The sequence below is a fragment of the Phaenicophaeus curvirostris genome, unplaced genomic scaffold (assembly GCF_032191515.1).
Source record: "Phaenicophaeus curvirostris isolate KB17595 unplaced genomic scaffold, BPBGC_Pcur_1.0 scaffold_75, whole genome shotgun sequence".
In the NCBI taxonomy this organism is placed as follows: domain Eukaryota; kingdom Metazoa; phylum Chordata; class Aves; order Cuculiformes; family Cuculidae; genus Phaenicophaeus; species Phaenicophaeus curvirostris.
Window position 1 is genome coordinate 260,010 of NW_027206697.1, and position 15,942 is coordinate 275,951.

Consider the following 15,942-nt stretch of genomic DNA (forward strand, 5'->3'; position numbering starts at 1 on the left):
GATCGCTTTAACCCTTCGGGGAGCCCCGTCTCCAGCTGTTTCTCTCCCGCTCCCTAATGAGCCCTCACCCCCTTTCCTTTCTTCGCCTTCCATGATCCATCACCAGGCTCCGAGCTCGCCGACCTCGACCTCCTGCGCCGGCTCAGGTGCTGCCCGGGCGGCTCCGCGCGGCCGATTCCATCGCGGCTCCTGCTCCTGGGGGACCGGGGCTCGTGTCCCCTCCCGACGAGGCTTCTCCGTGGCTCCGTGGCTCGTTCCCGGGAGCCGCGTTCGGCTGCTCGGCGCCCTCGGCTCCTTTCCAGCCCAATCCCCCCGCTGGGGCTGGACGCAGCGAGGCGGCGCGGCTGTAATTGGGGACGATGCTGCGGCGGAGAGAGTCGCAGCTGCACCCGGCGGCCGCCACACCGGCTCCGAGGGGAAAATCCTTCCGTTAGTTGACTATTTGGGCTGCGTCTACAAGGTTGGAGAAAGCTACAATGGTTTCTTAGGGTGCCCTAAGCCAGGTTGTCCCAAGAATCGGTGGTTTCCCCATCCCTAGAGGTGCTCAAGGCCAGGTGGGATGGAGCTTGGAGCCCCTGATCCAGTGGGAGGTGTCCCAAAGGATGGACTTTGAGGGCCCTTCCAACCCAAACCATCTCATGGTTCCATGATTCCCACTTGCCGTCAAGCAGAACCCCCAGATCCCATCCCTGGAGGGGTTCAAGGCCAGGTTGGATGGGGCTTGGAGCCCCTGATCCAGTGGGAGGTGTCCCTGCTCATGGGAACTGGATGGACTTTGAGGGCCCTTCCAACCCAAACCATCTCATGGTTCCATGATTCCCACTTGCCGTCAAGCAGAACCCCCAGATCCCATCCCTGGAAGGGTTCGAGGCCAGGTTGGATGGGGCTTGGAGCCCCTGATCCCGTGGGAGGTGTCCCCCCTGCTCATGGTTGGAGCTGGGTGGGTTTTGAGGTCCCTTCTGATCCAAATCTTCCCATGGTTCTGTGATTTCATCTGAGTTTTCCCTCTCTGAGATTTTGCCATCGGGGCTTTGCCAGATTCCACCATCCTCCTTCTCCTCCCTGAAGCCCACGGGAAGCCATCCAGCCTCCCCAGGGTTGTCCTGCCCAGATCCCTCTGCAGATCCTCCTGCCCTCCAGCCATGGATCCAGCTCCCTCTGCAGATCCTCCTGCCCTCCAGCCATGGATCCTGATCCCTCTGCAGATCCTCCTGCCCTCCAGCCATGGATCCAGATCCCTCTGCAGATCCTCCTGCCCTCCAGCCAGGGATCCAGATCCCTCTGCAGATCCTCCTGCCCTCCAGCCATGGATCCAGGTCCCTCTCTAGATCCTCCTTCCCACCATCCATGGATCCAGATCCCTCTGCAGATCCTCCTGCCCTCCAGCCATGGATCCAGATCCCTCTGCAGATCCTCCTGCCCTCCAGCCATGGATCCATGCCCAGATCCCTCTGCAGATCCTTCCTACCCTCCAGCCCTTGCTTGGAATCGTAGAATCGTAGAACCACCAGGCTGGAAAAGACCCATGGGGTCATCGGGCCCAACCATCCCCATCAAAGGCTTCTTGGCTCCGTGGTTTCCTTGCTCCAGCGGGATGTCCTCACGGCTGTTCCTTCTCTTGCAGCGAGAACGAGGCGCTGTGGCGGGAGGTGGCCAGCCTGCGGCAGAAGCACGCGCAGCAGCAGAAGGTGGTCAACAAGGTAAATCCTGCTCCTTTGCATGGAGGGACTGGGATGGAGGACGGGAATTCTCCTGGGGACGTGGGGATGGAGGACGGGGATGTTCCTGGGGATGCAGGACCAAGATGCTCCTGCTTACCTGGAGATAGAGGACCAGGATGCTTCTGGGTTCCTGGGGTGCAGGACCAGGATGTTCCTGTGCTCCTGGAGATGTAGGACTGGGATGTTCCTGGGGATGTAGGACTGGGATGTTCCTGTGTTCCTGGGGATGTAGGACTGGGATGTTCCTGGAGATGTAGGACTAGGATGTTCCTGTGATCCTGGGGATGTAGGACTGGGATGTTCCTGGGGATGTAGGACTGGGATGTTCCTGGGGATGTAGGACTGGGATGTTCCTGTGCTCCTGGGGATGTAGGACTGGGATGTTCCTGTGATCCTGGAGATGTAGGACTGGGATGTTCCTGTGTTCCTGGAGATCCAGGACTGGGATGTTCCTGGACATGTGTTCCTGGGGGTGTAACCACTTTTCTCTCTCCTTCCTCACAGCTTATCCAGTTTTTGATTTCCTTGGTGCAATCCAACCGGATCCTCGGGGTGAAGAGGAAGATGTAAGTCTGCAGCTCTGTTTCCACAGGGATTTTTAACCCTTGCAGGGACGGGGACTCCCCTGGGCAGCCTCTGCCAGCCCTTGACCTCAAGGAGTTGATCCCGGTCTCCGGTCCAACCCTCCCCTGGCCCAACTGGAGGCTGTTCCCTCTCCTGCCGTCACCCGGTCCTTGGGAGCAGAGTCCGACCTCTACCTGCTTCCAGCCTCCTCGCCAGGAGCTGCACGGATCCAGGAGGTCCCCCCTCAGCCTCCTCTTCTCCTTGCCCAGAGCAGGGGTGGCTGCTCCATCCCTGGAGGGGTTCAAGGCCAGGTTGGATGGAGCTTGGAGCTCCTGATCCAGCGGGAGGTGTCCCTGCCCGTGGCAGGAGGTGGAACTGGATGGGCTTGGAGGTCCCTTCCAACCCAAACCATTCCATGATTCTCCAGGATAAGCAGCCCCAGGGCCCTCACTACTCCTGTAGACACAGTAAGGGCTGCGCTGGCTGATGAGAAGCTCAACGTGAGCCACCAACGTGCGCTCCCAGCCCAGAAACCCCCCCCGTGTCCTGGGCTGCATCCAAAGAGTGAGACCAGCAGGGAGGGAGGGGATTGTCCCCTCTGCTCCTCTCGGGGAGACCTCAGCTGGAGGGTTGGGGCCAGGGCTGGAATCCTCAGCAGGAGAAGGAGATGGAGCTGTTGGGACGGGGCCAGAGGAGGCTCCGAGGATGATGCGAGGGCTGGAGAACCTCCCGTCCCAGGACAGGAGGAGAGAGTTGGGCTTGTTCAGGAGAAGAGAAGGCTCCGAGGAGACCTTGGAGAGACCTTCCAGCACCTGAAGGGGCTCCAGAAAAGCTGGGGAGGGACTTTTTCCAAGCTCATGGAGTGATGGGAGAAGGGGGAACGGGGATAAACTGGAGAGGGGCAGGGTTAGACTGGACAGGAGGAGGAATTTCTTCTCCATGAGGGTGGGGAGACCCTGGAACAGGTTGTCCAGGGAAGCTGTGGCTGCCCCATCCCTGGCGGTGTTGAAGGCCACGTTGGATGGACCTTGGAGCTCCTGATCCAGGTGGAGGTGTCCCTGCCCGTGGCTGATTTTCCCACCTCTTTTTTCCCCGCTTAGAACCATTTAGGTTGGAAGGGACCTCCAAGCCCATCCAATCCCACCCTCCTGCCCTGGGCAGGGCCACCTCCCAGTGGATCAGGAGCTCCAAGCTCCATCCAACGTGGTCTTCGACACCTCCCGGGACTCGCATGGAAGAATTCCTCGTCTCTCCCTTCAATCTCCCCTCTTTTTGCTCAAAACCCCTCTCCTCCCACCCCTCCGCTCGCTGCTGAAGAGCTGAGGGAACATCTGATGCGGCAGAGACCCCGTTGCGCGTTGGCTCCTGCCCCCACCTCATCCCCTCTCGCCTTGCCGGGTCGTCCCTTTGTGTTGGAACATCACCCAGCGGCGCCATATGGCAGCCGGCACCCGGCGGCCTTGATTAGTATTAATGAAGAGAGGGGTTGATTAGGGCCGTGATGTCCGAGACGCGCCGCGATGATTGATTTGGGGAGGAAAACGAGTTTCTGCGCCGCGTCCGAGCGCCTGAAAAGGCCTTCCAGACGTGGCCGCGTCCCAGCTGAGCGCCCGCAATCCATCTTCGGAGCAGTCGGCCGTGGGGCTGGGGAGCCCAGCAGAGCGCGGATGGTGCTAACGGAGGTGGCCGGGGACCTAAGAACCTCCTTGGAGGGTTGAGGTTTTGCCTTTCGGCTCAACAGCCTCGCGAAACGTCGCCCAGGGGCTCGGCGGGGTCCGTAGAAGCATCGGAGGGTGGAATTATTGAGGTTGGCCAAGCCCTCCGAGCTCCTCCAGCCCCACCATCAGCTCAATCCTCCCCTTGATGACCGAACCCTGTCCCCAAGCGCCACATCCACGTGGATTTAGACCCTCGTGGGATGGGGACGCTCCCCACCCTGCCTCTGCCAGCCCTTGACGTCGAGGGATTGATCCCAGTCTCCAGTCTAACCCTCCCCTGGTCCAACTGGAGGTTGTTTCCTCTCATTCCATCTCCTGGTCCTCGGGAGAAGAGCCCAACCCCCACCTGGCTCCAACCTCCTTTCCAGAGCTTCGCAGAGCCAGGAGGTCTCCCCTCAGCCTCCTCTTCTCCAGCAGCTCCAGGTCCCTCAGCCTCTCCCGGAACCCCTGTGCTCCACCCGCTTCCCACCCCTGATCCCTTCTCCACACGCTCTCCAGCCCCTCCAGGTCTTTCTTGGATTGAGGAGCCCACAACTGAGCCCCAGGAGTTGAGGTGCCACCTCAGGAGAGCAGGGGGACGATCCCTGCCGGGCTCCTGGTGGCCACCCCAGGGCTGAGCCGAGCCTGGATGCCGTTGGCCACCTGGACACGCTGCCACCAGCACCCCGGGTCCTTCTCCGTGGGGCAGATCCAGCTACTCTTCCCCAAGCCTGGAGTGTAGATGGGGTTGGTGTGACCCCGTGTTTGAGTTTGGTGGCTGCTCCATCCCTGGAGATGCTCAAAGCCAGGTTGGATGGGGCTTGGAGCCCCTGATCCAGTGGGAGGTGGCCCTGCTCGGGAACTGGATGGACTTTGAGGGCCCTTCCAACCCAAACCATCTCATGGTTCCATGATTCCCACTTGCCATCAAGCAGAACCCCCAGATCCCATCCCTGGAGGGGTTCAAGGCCAGGTTGGATGGGGCTTGGAGCCCCTGATCCAGTGGGAGGTGTCCCTGCTCAGGAACTGGATGGACTTTGAGGGCCCTTCCAACCCAAACCATCTCATGGTTCCATGATTCCCACTTGCCATCAAGCAGAACCCCCAGATCCCATCCCTGGAGGGGTTCAAGGCCAGGTTGGATGGGGCTTGGAGCCCCTGATCCAGTGGGAGGTGTCCCTGCTCAGGAACTGGATGGACTTTGAGGGCCCTTCCAACCCAAACCATCTCATGGTTCCATGATTCCCACTTGCCATCAAGCAGAACCCCCAGATCCCATCTCTGGAGGGGTTCCCATCCCTGGAGAGGTCCCTTCCAACCCAACCCTTTATGAACGGTCCCTCCCCAGCTTTCCTGGAGCCCCTTCAGGTGCTGGAAGGTCTCTCCAAGGTCTCCTCGGAGCCTTCTCTTCTCCTCAACAAGCCCAACTCTCTCCTCCTGTCCTGGGACGGGAGGTTCTCCAGCCCTCGCATCATCCTCGGAGCCTCCTCTGGCCCCGTCCCAACAGCTCCATCTCCTTCTCCTGCTGAGGGTTCCAGCCCTGGCCCCAACCCTCCAGCTGAGGTCTCCCCGAGAGGAGCAGAGGGGACAATCCCCTCCCTCCGTGCTGGTCTCACTCTTTGCATGCAGCCCAGGACGCGAGTGGCCTTCAGCTCCCAGTTCCCACCAGTCCTCCAGCCGCTCTTCTCCAAGCCCTGGAGCGCGGCATGGGGACAACTCGATGTCCCGCTGTGGGGCACGCAGACCTCGCCGAGGGTTCCCACTCGGATGGGCTCTAGGGGTGGGATGTTGGGCTTCGCTGGAGCCCGCTGAGGTCTAAGATGTGGTGCCGGTGGTGACCCCTGTGGTCTTTGGGAATGTCTTGCAGCCCCTTGATGTTGAACGACAGCGGGTCAGCACATTCCATGCCGAAATACAGTCGCCAGTACTCGCTGGAGCACGTCCACAGCTCCTCCCCGTACGCAGTAAGTACCTCGCACTCTCCTGGCCTCGCAGGAGGACACAGCTCTGTGGGGAGGTCCTCTTGGAGGCTCCTCTTCCAACCGCTTTGCTTGGCTTGGCGAAGGTTGTTAGGGGGGCAGGTGGGTTCTGGTGGAGAATCAGAGAATCACCAGGTTGGAGAAGACCCACCAGATCATCGAGTCCAACCGTCCTCATCAATCACTGACCCATGGCCCTCAGCACCTCGGCCACCCGGCCCTTAAACCCTCCAGGGAAGGGGACTCAACCCCCTCCCTGGTGCCTCCACCAGGGCCTGATGGTCCTTTCCATGAAGAAGTTCTCCCTGATGTCCAGCCTGGTGGAGCTTGAGGTTGTTCCACCTCGTTCTGGCCCTTGGGAGAAGAGCCCAGCTCCCTCCTCTCCACAAGCTCCTCTCAGGGAGTTGGAGAGAGCAATGAGGTCTCCCCTCAGCCTCCTCTTCTCCAGGCTGAACCCCCCCAGGTTCCTCACATGCTCCTCTTGGTCTCCAGCCCCTTCCCCAGCTTCGTTGCTCTTCTCTGCACTCGCTCCAGAGCCTCAAGGTCCTTCTTGTGGGGAGGGGCCCAGAACTGACCCCAGGATTCGAGGAGCGGCCTCACCAGGGCCGAGTCCAGAGGGAGAAGAACCTCCCTGGCCCTGCTGGTCACGCCGTGTCTGCTCCAAGCCAAGATGCCCTTGGTCCCCACCTCCCACTGGATCGGGGGCTCCAAGGTCCATCCAACGTGGCCTTCAACCCCTCCAGGGATGGGGCAGCCACAACTTCCCTGGACAACCTGTTCCAGGGTCTCCCCACCCTCATCGTGAAGAAATTCCTCCTCCTGTCCAGTCTAACCCTGCCCCTCTCCAGTTTATCCCCGTTCCCCTCATCCCATCACTCCATGACCTTGGAAAAAGTCCCTCCCCAGCTTTCCTGGAGCCCCTTCAGGTGCTGGAAGGTCTCTCCAAGGTCTCCTCGGAGCCTTCTCCAGGCTGAACAAGCCCAACTCTCTCCTCCTGTCCTGGGACGGGAGGTTCTCCAGCCCTCGCATCATCCTCGGAGCCTCCTCTGGCCCCGTCCCAACAGCTCCATCTCCTTCTCCTGCTGAGGGTTCCAGCCCTGGCCCCAACCCTCCAGCTGAGCTCTCCCTGAGAGGAGCAGAGGGGACAATCCCCTCCCTCCCTGCTGCCCACGCGGCTCTGGGTGCAGCCCAGGACGTGGTTGGACTTCTGGGCTGTGGGTGTTGAGCTCACGTTGAGCTTCTCATCAACCATCACCCCAAGTCCTTCTCCTCGGGGCTGCTCCCATCCCATCATATTGAAACCATGGATTTTCCCAACCCGGGTGTAGGACCTCATCCTGGTGTCTCCCTTGGTCTGCCCAGCCCTGCTTGCCCAACACGGGAAAACCAACCAGTTCTCCTTGACCAAAGCTCTTCCATGACTCCACGTGCTGCTTTATTCCCCTCCTCCGGTGGAGCCGTGGTCCAGGAACGAGGCTTCTCTGCCAGGAGCTCTCATCCAGCTCTTTGGAGCGACATACGAGCTGTTCCCAGCTCCAAGGTCGCTCCGGGGACGTCCTGTTCGGGACAGCGGGTTGACGCCGCTGGCTCCTGACGTCCAGCTGGGGCTGTGCCAAGGTTCTTCTGATGGATTTTGTAGCTCCCGAAGAGCTGAGCCCCGCTGAGGAGCTCTCCTGCACGTAGACCACCCTCGGTGGTTGCTCTCTGATGCCGTTCCAGCTCCCGGCTCGTCCTTCATCTCTTTTCAAGTCCCTTTATTCTCGCGTGTAGCAAGTAGGAACCACCTGGAGCTCTTCCAGGTATTGCCGGATGGTCCCGATTATGGGACTCGCAGGTGGTCCCTCTCTTCTCAGGCTTCAGCTTTGATGGCTTCCAGCTCCAAACTCAACGGAGACGTGATAGCCGGGCAGGTTTTCAGAGCGAGCTGCCAGCAAGAGCGTTGGGTTTGATGGGAAAGATGGAGCCTACAAGGAAGACGGGGCTTACAGGGAAGGTTGTGGAGAGGATCTTCATCAGGGAGCGTAGGGATGGGATGAGGGGAACGGTTTGGAGATGAAAGTGAGGAGATGGAGATGAGATCTTAGGAAGAAAATCTTCCCTGTGAGGGTAGGGAGGCCCTGGAACAGGTTTCCCAGGGGAGTTGTGGCTGCCCCATCCCTGGAGGGGTTCAAGGTCAGCTTGGATGGGGCTTGGAGCAACCAGAACCAGGGGGAGGTGTTCCTGGCCATCCAGGGGTTGGAACTGGATGGACTTGGAGGTCCCTTCCAACCCAAACCATCTCATGGTTCCATGATTCTCACTTGGTGTCAACCAGAACCCCCAGATCCCACCCCTGGAGGGGTTCAAGGCCAGCTTGGATGGAGCTTGGAGGCCCTGATCCCGTGGGAGGTGTCCCTGCCCATCCAAGGGTTGGAACTGGATGGGCCTGGAGGTCCCTTCCAACCCCATTGCCGTGGCGAACGCCCTGATTGTCGTTTCAGGCTTCTTCCCCAGCCTACAGCGGCTCCAACCTCTACTCCCCGGATTCCTCGGCCACCTCCGGACCCATCATTTCCGACGTGACCGAGCTCGCCCAGTCCAGCCCTTCAGCATCTCCCAGCGGGAGTCTCGATGAAAGGTAAGATGTTCTCCTACCATCTGGAGCCATCTCCGGAGGGAGGAGAAGTTCCTCAATGAGTTAAACATCTCAGAAGAAGGGTGACCAGCAGGTAGAAGGAAGATTCTGTCCCTCTGCTCCGCTCTGGTGAGACCCAACCTGGAGTTTTATGTCCAGTTCTGGAGTCCTCAGAGCAGGAAGGACATGGAGATGTTGGAGCGAGGCCAGAGGAGGCCACGGAGATGGTGTGAGGGCTGGAGAACCTCCTGTAGGAGGACAGGCTGAGAGAGTTGGGGTTGTCCAGCCTGGAGAAGAGACCTTAGAGCAGCTTCCAGTAAGAAAAGGGGCTCCAGGAAAGCTGGGGAGATACTTTGGATCAAGGAGAGCAGCGATAGGATGAGGGGAACGGTTTTGAGCTGCAAGAGGGGAGATGGACATGAGATTTTGGGAAGAAATTCTTCACCATGTGGGTGGGGAGGTCCTGGTTGCCCTGAGAAGTGGTTGCTGCCCCAGCCCTGGAGGTGTTGAAGGCCAGGTTGGATGGAGCTTGGAGCCCCTGCTCCAGTGGGAGGTGTCGCTGCCCACGGCAGGGGGTGGAACTGGAGGCACTTTGTGGTCTCTTCCCACCCAAACCATTCCATGGTTCCATCATATCTAACCATCCTCAGGAGCAGCAGGTGGAAAGTGGCACAGCCCGGGGTGCAGGGCCCGTTCCTCACCACATCTCATGGAGCGTTGTCCCCCTTGGATAATTTGGATCCAGACGCTGCCACCTCAGCAGGATTTTGGGCTGGAGGGCAGGAGGATCTGCAGGGGGATCTGGATCCCTGGCTGGAGGGCAGGAGGATCTGCAGAGGGGTCTGGATCCATGGCTGAAGGGCAGGAGGATCTGCAGAGGGATCTGGATCCATGGCTGGAGGGCAGGAGGATCTGCAGAGGGATCTGGATCCATGGCTGGAGGGCAGGAGGATCTGCAGGGGGATCTGGATCCCTGGCTGGAGGGCAGGAGGATCTGCAGAGGGGTCTGGATCCATGGCTGAAGGGCAGGAGGATCTGCAGAGGGATCTGGATCCATGGCTGGAGGGCAGGAGGATCTGCAGAGGGATCTGGATCCCTGGCTGAAGGGCAGGAGGATCTGCAGAGGGATCTGGATCCATGGCTGGAGGGCAGGAGGATCTGCAGAGGGATCTGGATCCCTGGCTGGAGGGCAGGAGGATCTGCAGAGGGATCTGGATCCCTGGCTGGAGGGCAGGAGGATCTGCAGAGGGACCTGGATCCATGGCTGGAGGGCAGGAGGATCTGCAGAGGGATCTGGATCCATGGCTGGAGGGCAGGAGGATCTGCAGAGGGAGCTGGATCCCTGGCTGGAGGGCAGGAGGATCTGCAGAGGGATCTGGATCCATGGCTGGAGGGCAGGAGGATCTGCAGAGGGATCTGGATCCATGGCTGGAGGGCAGGAGGATCTGCAGAGGGATCTGGATCCATGGCTGGAGGGCAGGAGGATCTGCAGGGGGATCTGGATCCATGGCTGGAGGGCAGGAGGATCTGCAGAGGGATCTGGATCCCTGGCTGGAGGGCAGGAGGATCTGCAGAGGGACCTGGATCCATGGCTGGAGGGCAGGAGGATCTGCAGAGGGATCTGGATCCATGGCTGGAGGGCAGGAGGATCTGCAGAGGGACCTGGATCCATGGCTGGAGGATCTACAGAGGGATCTGGCCAGGCTGGATCCATATACCAAACCCAACCCCATCAATTCCATCTTTCTCTGAGGTGGAGAACGTGTCGCGTTGGGTTTTTTAACCCCTTCCTCCCTCTTTCCCGCAGGATCAGCCCCGTCGTCCGCATCAAGGAGGAGCCCCCCAGCCCCACGCGAAGCCCCCCGGCCGAGGAGCCCCCCGTGGCGGGGAACCCTCCCGGCGCCGAAGCTCCTCTCTTCCCCTCCACGTTCATCGACTCCATCCTGCAGGAGAACGACCCCAGCGCCGGCCCCGCTGCGGCCGACGGCCCCGCGCAGCCTCCGCCCCAGGAAAAGTGCCTCAGCGTCGCTTGCCTCGACAAGTAAGTTCCGTCCCGAGACCTCGCGGGTCATCTCAGCCAACCCCACCGGCTTGGTTTGGGAAGCTGTGGAGATGCTGGGCTTCCAACCCGCGGTGGTTGCTTCTCCGTGGGGTTTCTCCCTCCTTGGAAGTCCAGGGGTGGATGTTTTGCTTTCCCGTTGCTCGGAGGAGCCGCCGCGTGACCCCACCACGCGTGGAATTCACCCCTCTAGGTGGGGAACCTAACGTGTGGCTGCAAGGAGAGCTGGAGAAGGTCAGGATGGTTGTGCTGTTCCTCCCTCCAAGCTCCATCCAACGTGGCCTTCAACCCCTCCAGGGATGGGGCAGCCACAGCTTCCCTGGACAACCTGTTCCAGGGCCTCCCCACCCTCATCGTGAAGAAATTCCTCCTCATGTCCAGTCTAACCCTGCCCCTCTCCAGTTTATCCCCGTTCCCCTCATCCCATCACTCCATGACCTTGGAGAAAGTCCCTCCCCAGCTTTCCTGGAGCCCCTTCAGGTGCTGGAAGGTCTCTCCAAGGTCTCCTCGGAGCCTTCTCTCCTCCTGAACAAGCCCAACTCTCTCCTCCTGTCCTGGGACGGGAGGTTCTCCAGCCCTCGCATCATCCTCGGAGCCTCCTCTGGCCCCGTCCCAACAGCTCCATCTCCTTCTCCTGCTGAGGATTCCAGCCCTGGCCCCAACCCTCCAGCTGAGGTCTCCCTGAGAGGAGCAGAGGGGACAATCCCCTCCCTCCCTGCAGCCCACGCGGCTCTGGGTGCAGCCCAGGACACGGGGGGGTCTCTGGGCTGCGAGCGCACGTTGGTGGCTCACGTTGAGCCAGTAGGGGCCCAGGGGGCCAAGAAGGCCAAGGGCATCTTGGCTTGGAGCAGACACGGCGTGGCCAGCAGGTCAGGGAGGGGATTTATGGACTCGGTGAGGCCACATCTCAAATCTGAGCTCAGTTTTGGGTTCCTCGCCCCAAGAAGGACCTTGAGGGGCTGGAGCGAGTGCAGAGAAGAGCAACCAAGCTGGGGAAGGGGCTGGAGACCACGAGGAGCCTGTGAGGAACCTGGGGGGGTTCAGCCTGGAGAAGAGGAGGCTGAGGGGAGACCTCATTGCTCTCTCCAACTCCCTGAGAGGAGCTTGTGGAGAGGAGGGAGCTGGGCTCTTCTCCCAAGGGCCAGGACGAGAGGGAACGGCCTCAAGCTCCACCAGGGGAGGGTCAGGCTGGACATCAGGAAGAACGTCTTCATGGAAAGGGTCATGGGGCCCTGGTGGAGGCACCAGGGAGGGGGTTGAGTCCCCTTCCCTGGAGGGGTTTAAGGGCCGGGTGGCCGAGGTGCTGAGGGCCATGGGGACGGTTGGACTCGATGATCCAGTGGGTCTTCTCCAACCGGGTGATTCTCTGATTCCATGGATGTTCTCTCAAGCTCTCTGCTCTGTAGGGCGCAGCCTCCACCAGACTTGGCTGGGTCGCTGCGTGGAGGTCTGGAAGCCGGGGAGAAGCTTTTCCTTAGGGGTCAGACGGGGAGGCTACTGGCTTTTCTCCTAGCACAGCGCTCGCAGCTGCAGCTGCAGGTGGTGGGGTGAAAACACAAAGTTGTTGGTCTTTATAGGATGCCAAGAGCTTCTTCTTGGCCGTAGTGAGATCTCAGACGCTTCTTGGATCTCAGCCGCTTCTCAGATCTCAGCTGCTTCTCCCTGAGTTCTGGGGAAAGCTGGGGAGGGACTTTCTACAAAGGCTTGAGGTGATGGGACGAGGGGGAACGGGGATAAACTGGAGAGGGGCAGGGTTAGACTGGACACGAGGAGGAATTTCTTCATGATGAGGGTGAGGAGACCCTGGAACAGGTTCCCCAGGGGAGCTGTGGCTGCCCCATCCCTGGAGGTGTTGAAGGCCACGTTGGATGGAGCTTGGAGCTCCTGATCCAGCGGGAGGTGTTCATCAATGACCTGGATGAAGGCATCGAGGGCGCCCTGAGCGAGTTTGGAGATGACACTGAGCTGGGTGGATCTGCTGGAGGGGTTGGAGGTTCTCCAGAGGGATCTGAACAGGCTGGATCCACGGGCTGAGACCAACGGGATGAGGGTTAACGAGGCCAAAGGGCGCGTCCTGCACTTGGGGCACAACAACCCTGAGCAGCTCCAGCCTAGGAGAAGGCTGGCTGGAAACTGCCTGGAGGAGAGGGACCTGGGGGGGGTTGGTTGAACAGGAGCCAGCAGGGGCCCAGGGGGCCAAGAAGGCCAAGGGCATCTTGGCTTGGATCAGACACGGCGTGGCCAGCAGGTCAGGGAGGGGATTTATGGACTCGGTGAGGCCACATCTCAAATCTGGGGTCAGTTTTGGGTTCCTCACCCCAAGAAGGACCTTGAGGCTCTGGAGCGAGTGCAGAGAAGAGCAACGAAGCTGGGGAAGGGGCTGGAGAACACGAGGAGCGTGTGAGGAACCTGGGGGGGTTCAGCCTGGAGAAGAGGAGGCTGAGGGGAGACCTCATTGCTCTCTCCAACTCCCTGAGAGGAGGTTGTGGAGAGGAGGGAGCTGGGCTCTTCTCCTAAGGGCCAGGGGCCAGGACGAGAGGGAATGGCCTCAAGCTCCACCAGGGGAGGGTCAGGAAGACATCAGGAAGAACTTCTTCATGGAAAGGGTCATGGAGCCCTGGTGGAGGCACCAGGGAGGGGGTTGAGTCCCCTTCCCTGGAGGGTTTAAGGGCCGGGTGGCCGAGGTGCTGAGGGCCACGGGTCAGTGGTTGATGGGGACGGTTGGACTCGATGATCCGATGGGTCTCTTCCAACGTGGTGTTTCCATGATTCTAGGATCAGGAGCACTTTGTCTTGCTGGGAGAGCCCTACCCGCTCTCGGCTGGGCTTTAACGACCCCGCTGGTTCTCCTCTTCCCTTCGCACGGCTCTTTGTCTTTGGTTTGTGCCGTGAGGAACCTCTCCGCTTGCTCCGTGGTGCCGCGGGAGCGTGGTTCTTGCCTTCTTTAGCTTTAACCACCGTTTCCTCCCCAACAGCTCGTGCTGGTGCCTCTCTTGAAGCTGGACTCCTCTCTCTTTGTCTCTTGCAGTTTGACTCGTGCTTCGCAGATGTCGGAGGTCTCTCGGCTTTGCCCCAGCTCCTCCTCTTCCTCCCTGCAGTGCCGACCGCAGCAAGGGTCAGCGTCCCCCTAGCCGCCTTCTCGAGCTTCGCGAGAGAGATCGGGGAGGTGGTGGTGGTGGCAGGGAAGTCACCTTCTCCCCTCGTGCCGGGTGGGAGCTAATGTGGGAAAGGCTCGTTTTGGCGACGAGCGGTAGGGTTCTTGGCCAACTCAACGTCGAAGCTCTCTTGGGAGAGCTCAGCTGGAGGGTTGGGGCCAGGGCTGGAACCCTCAGCAGGAGAAGGAGATGGAGCTGTTGGGACGGGGCCAGAGGAGGCTCCGAGGATGATGCGAGGGCTGGAGAACCTCCCGTCCCAGGACAGGAGGAGAGAGTTGGGGTTGTTGAGGAGAAGAGAAGGCTCCGAGGAGACCTTGGAGAGACCTTCCAGCACCTGAAGGGGCTCCAGGAAAGCTGGGGAGGGACTTTTTCCAAGGTCATGGAGTGATGGGATGAGGGGAACGGGGATAAACTGGAGAGGGGCAGGGTTAGACTGGACAGGAGGGGGAATTTCTTCACGATGAGGGTGGGGAGACCCTGGAACAGGTTGTCCAGGGAAGCTGTGGCTGCCCCATCCCTGGAGATGTTGAAGGCCACGTTGGATGGACCTTGGAGCCCCTGATCTAGCAGGAGGTGTCCCTCCCCATGTCAGGGATTGGAACTGGATGGACTTCGAGGTGCTTTCCAACCCAAACCATCTCATGGTTCCATGATTCTCCCTTCCCATCAACCAGAACCCCCAGATCCCATCCCTGGAGGGGTTCAAGGCCACGTTGGATGGAGCTTGGAGCCCCTGATCCAGCCGGAGGTGTCCCTGCCTGTAGCAGGGAGTTGGAACTAGACAACCTTGAAGGTCCCTTCCCACCCAAACTCTTCTGCGACTTTCTGATTCATAACAACACAACGTGCCCAGCGGAGGTGGAGCTTCTTCTCATCCTTCTAGGTGGTCTTGGCAGGGACCGGAGGGAAGGCGGCTCCGCTGGTGTCCGCGCTCTACCTGGCTTTGCGGAACGGAATCTTCAGCCCTGAGAGTCGTTGGCTCGGGAGCTCCTGCCAGCGCTGAATCAAGATTCTGTGACCTCCAGAGGTCCCTTCCAACCCCACCATTCCAGGATTCTTTGACCTCCAGAGGTCCCTTCCAATCTCACCATTCCAGGATTCAGTGACCTCCAGAGGTCCCTTCCAACCCCACCATTCCAGGATTCTATGGCCTCCAGAGGTCCCTTCCAACCCCACCATCCTGGGGTTCCATGACCTCCAGAGGTCCCTTCCAACCCCACCATTCCAGGATTCTATGGCCTCCAGAGGTCCCTTCCAACCCCACCATTCCTGGATTCTATGACCTCCCCATCCCCTCCATCCTAGGATTGTGCCTCTGCCCCTCTGTCTTCTCCCTCTGCCAGTTCCAGGTGTCCCTGTGTGGATCTCACTCAACGGGTCCCTCCTGAGCACCTTCCGTAGCCAAAAAGAGCCTTTCTGGGATGGAGAACGTGGTGGATGGAGCCCAAGGCCAGGTCAGAGGTGACAGATGTGCCACCAACGGACCTCGCTGCTCTCAACCTTCCCAGATCTGGAGGGTTTTCCTGGCTCAGACCCGGAGATCAGGACCAGTTTTCCCACCAATGCTCCTCCTGGAGCTTCGTAGGCTCTTTGGTAGCACCATGAGGTGGTGGCATCTGCTTTTCTTCTCAAGTATCTTGAATATCAACCCCGTGAGCACCACAGGACGAGGGTGCGGGGTCCGTTCCCACCTCCCCATCGCTTCTGCGTCCCGTGCTGTGATCCAGGGACCTCCAGAGCTCCAGAGGAGGGAACGAGCGGCATCCTCGTGTTGTCCCTGTTGCCTGCTCCGGTGGGAAGGTTTCTCCAGGCTGAAGAGGTCCCACGGAGCTTTTCCACAAGGGGCTTGTTATCCTTGCTTTGTGACGGACCTGGACAAGCTGGAGATGTGGGGCTGGGAGAACCTCAGGAGGTTCAACAAGGCCAAGGTCCTACAGCTGGGTGGGGACAATCCATGGTTTCCATCCACGATGGGGGATGATGGAGAGAAGCCCTGAGGAGAAGGACTTGGGGTGATGGTCAAGGAGAAGCTCAACGTGAGCTCAACACCCACAGCCCAGAAGGTCAACAGGGTCCTGGGCTGCATCCAGAGCCGCGTGGGCAGCAGAGAGGGAAGGGATTGTCCCCTCTGCTCCTCTCGGGGAGACCTCAGC

At 60.1% G+C, this 15,942-nt stretch overlaps 1 protein-coding gene across 4 annotated transcripts in view; it reads left to right on the forward strand.

The window, feature by feature from the left end:
• HSF1 (heat shock transcription factor 1) overlaps window positions 1-15,942 on the forward strand; it is a 39,436-nt gene that overhangs the window by 17,270 nt on the left and 6,224 nt on the right. For 2 of the 4 annotated variants that reach the window (XM_069882085.1, XM_069882084.1), the window contains exons 5-10: window positions 1,625-1,700; window positions 2,226-2,287; window positions 5,850-5,946; window positions 8,442-8,578; window positions 10,383-10,616; window positions 13,663-13,749. In XM_069882085.1, the coding sequence (XP_069738186.1) occupies window positions 1,625-1,700; window positions 2,226-2,287; window positions 5,850-5,946; window positions 8,442-8,578; window positions 10,383-10,616; window positions 13,663-13,749 (693 nt within the window). The remainder of the gene's footprint in view (window positions 1-1,624; window positions 1,701-2,225; window positions 2,288-5,849; window positions 5,947-8,441; window positions 8,579-10,382; window positions 10,617-13,662; window positions 13,750-15,942) is intronic. The other 2 variants (XM_069882087.1, XM_069882086.1) reach the window with 1 other exon arrangement.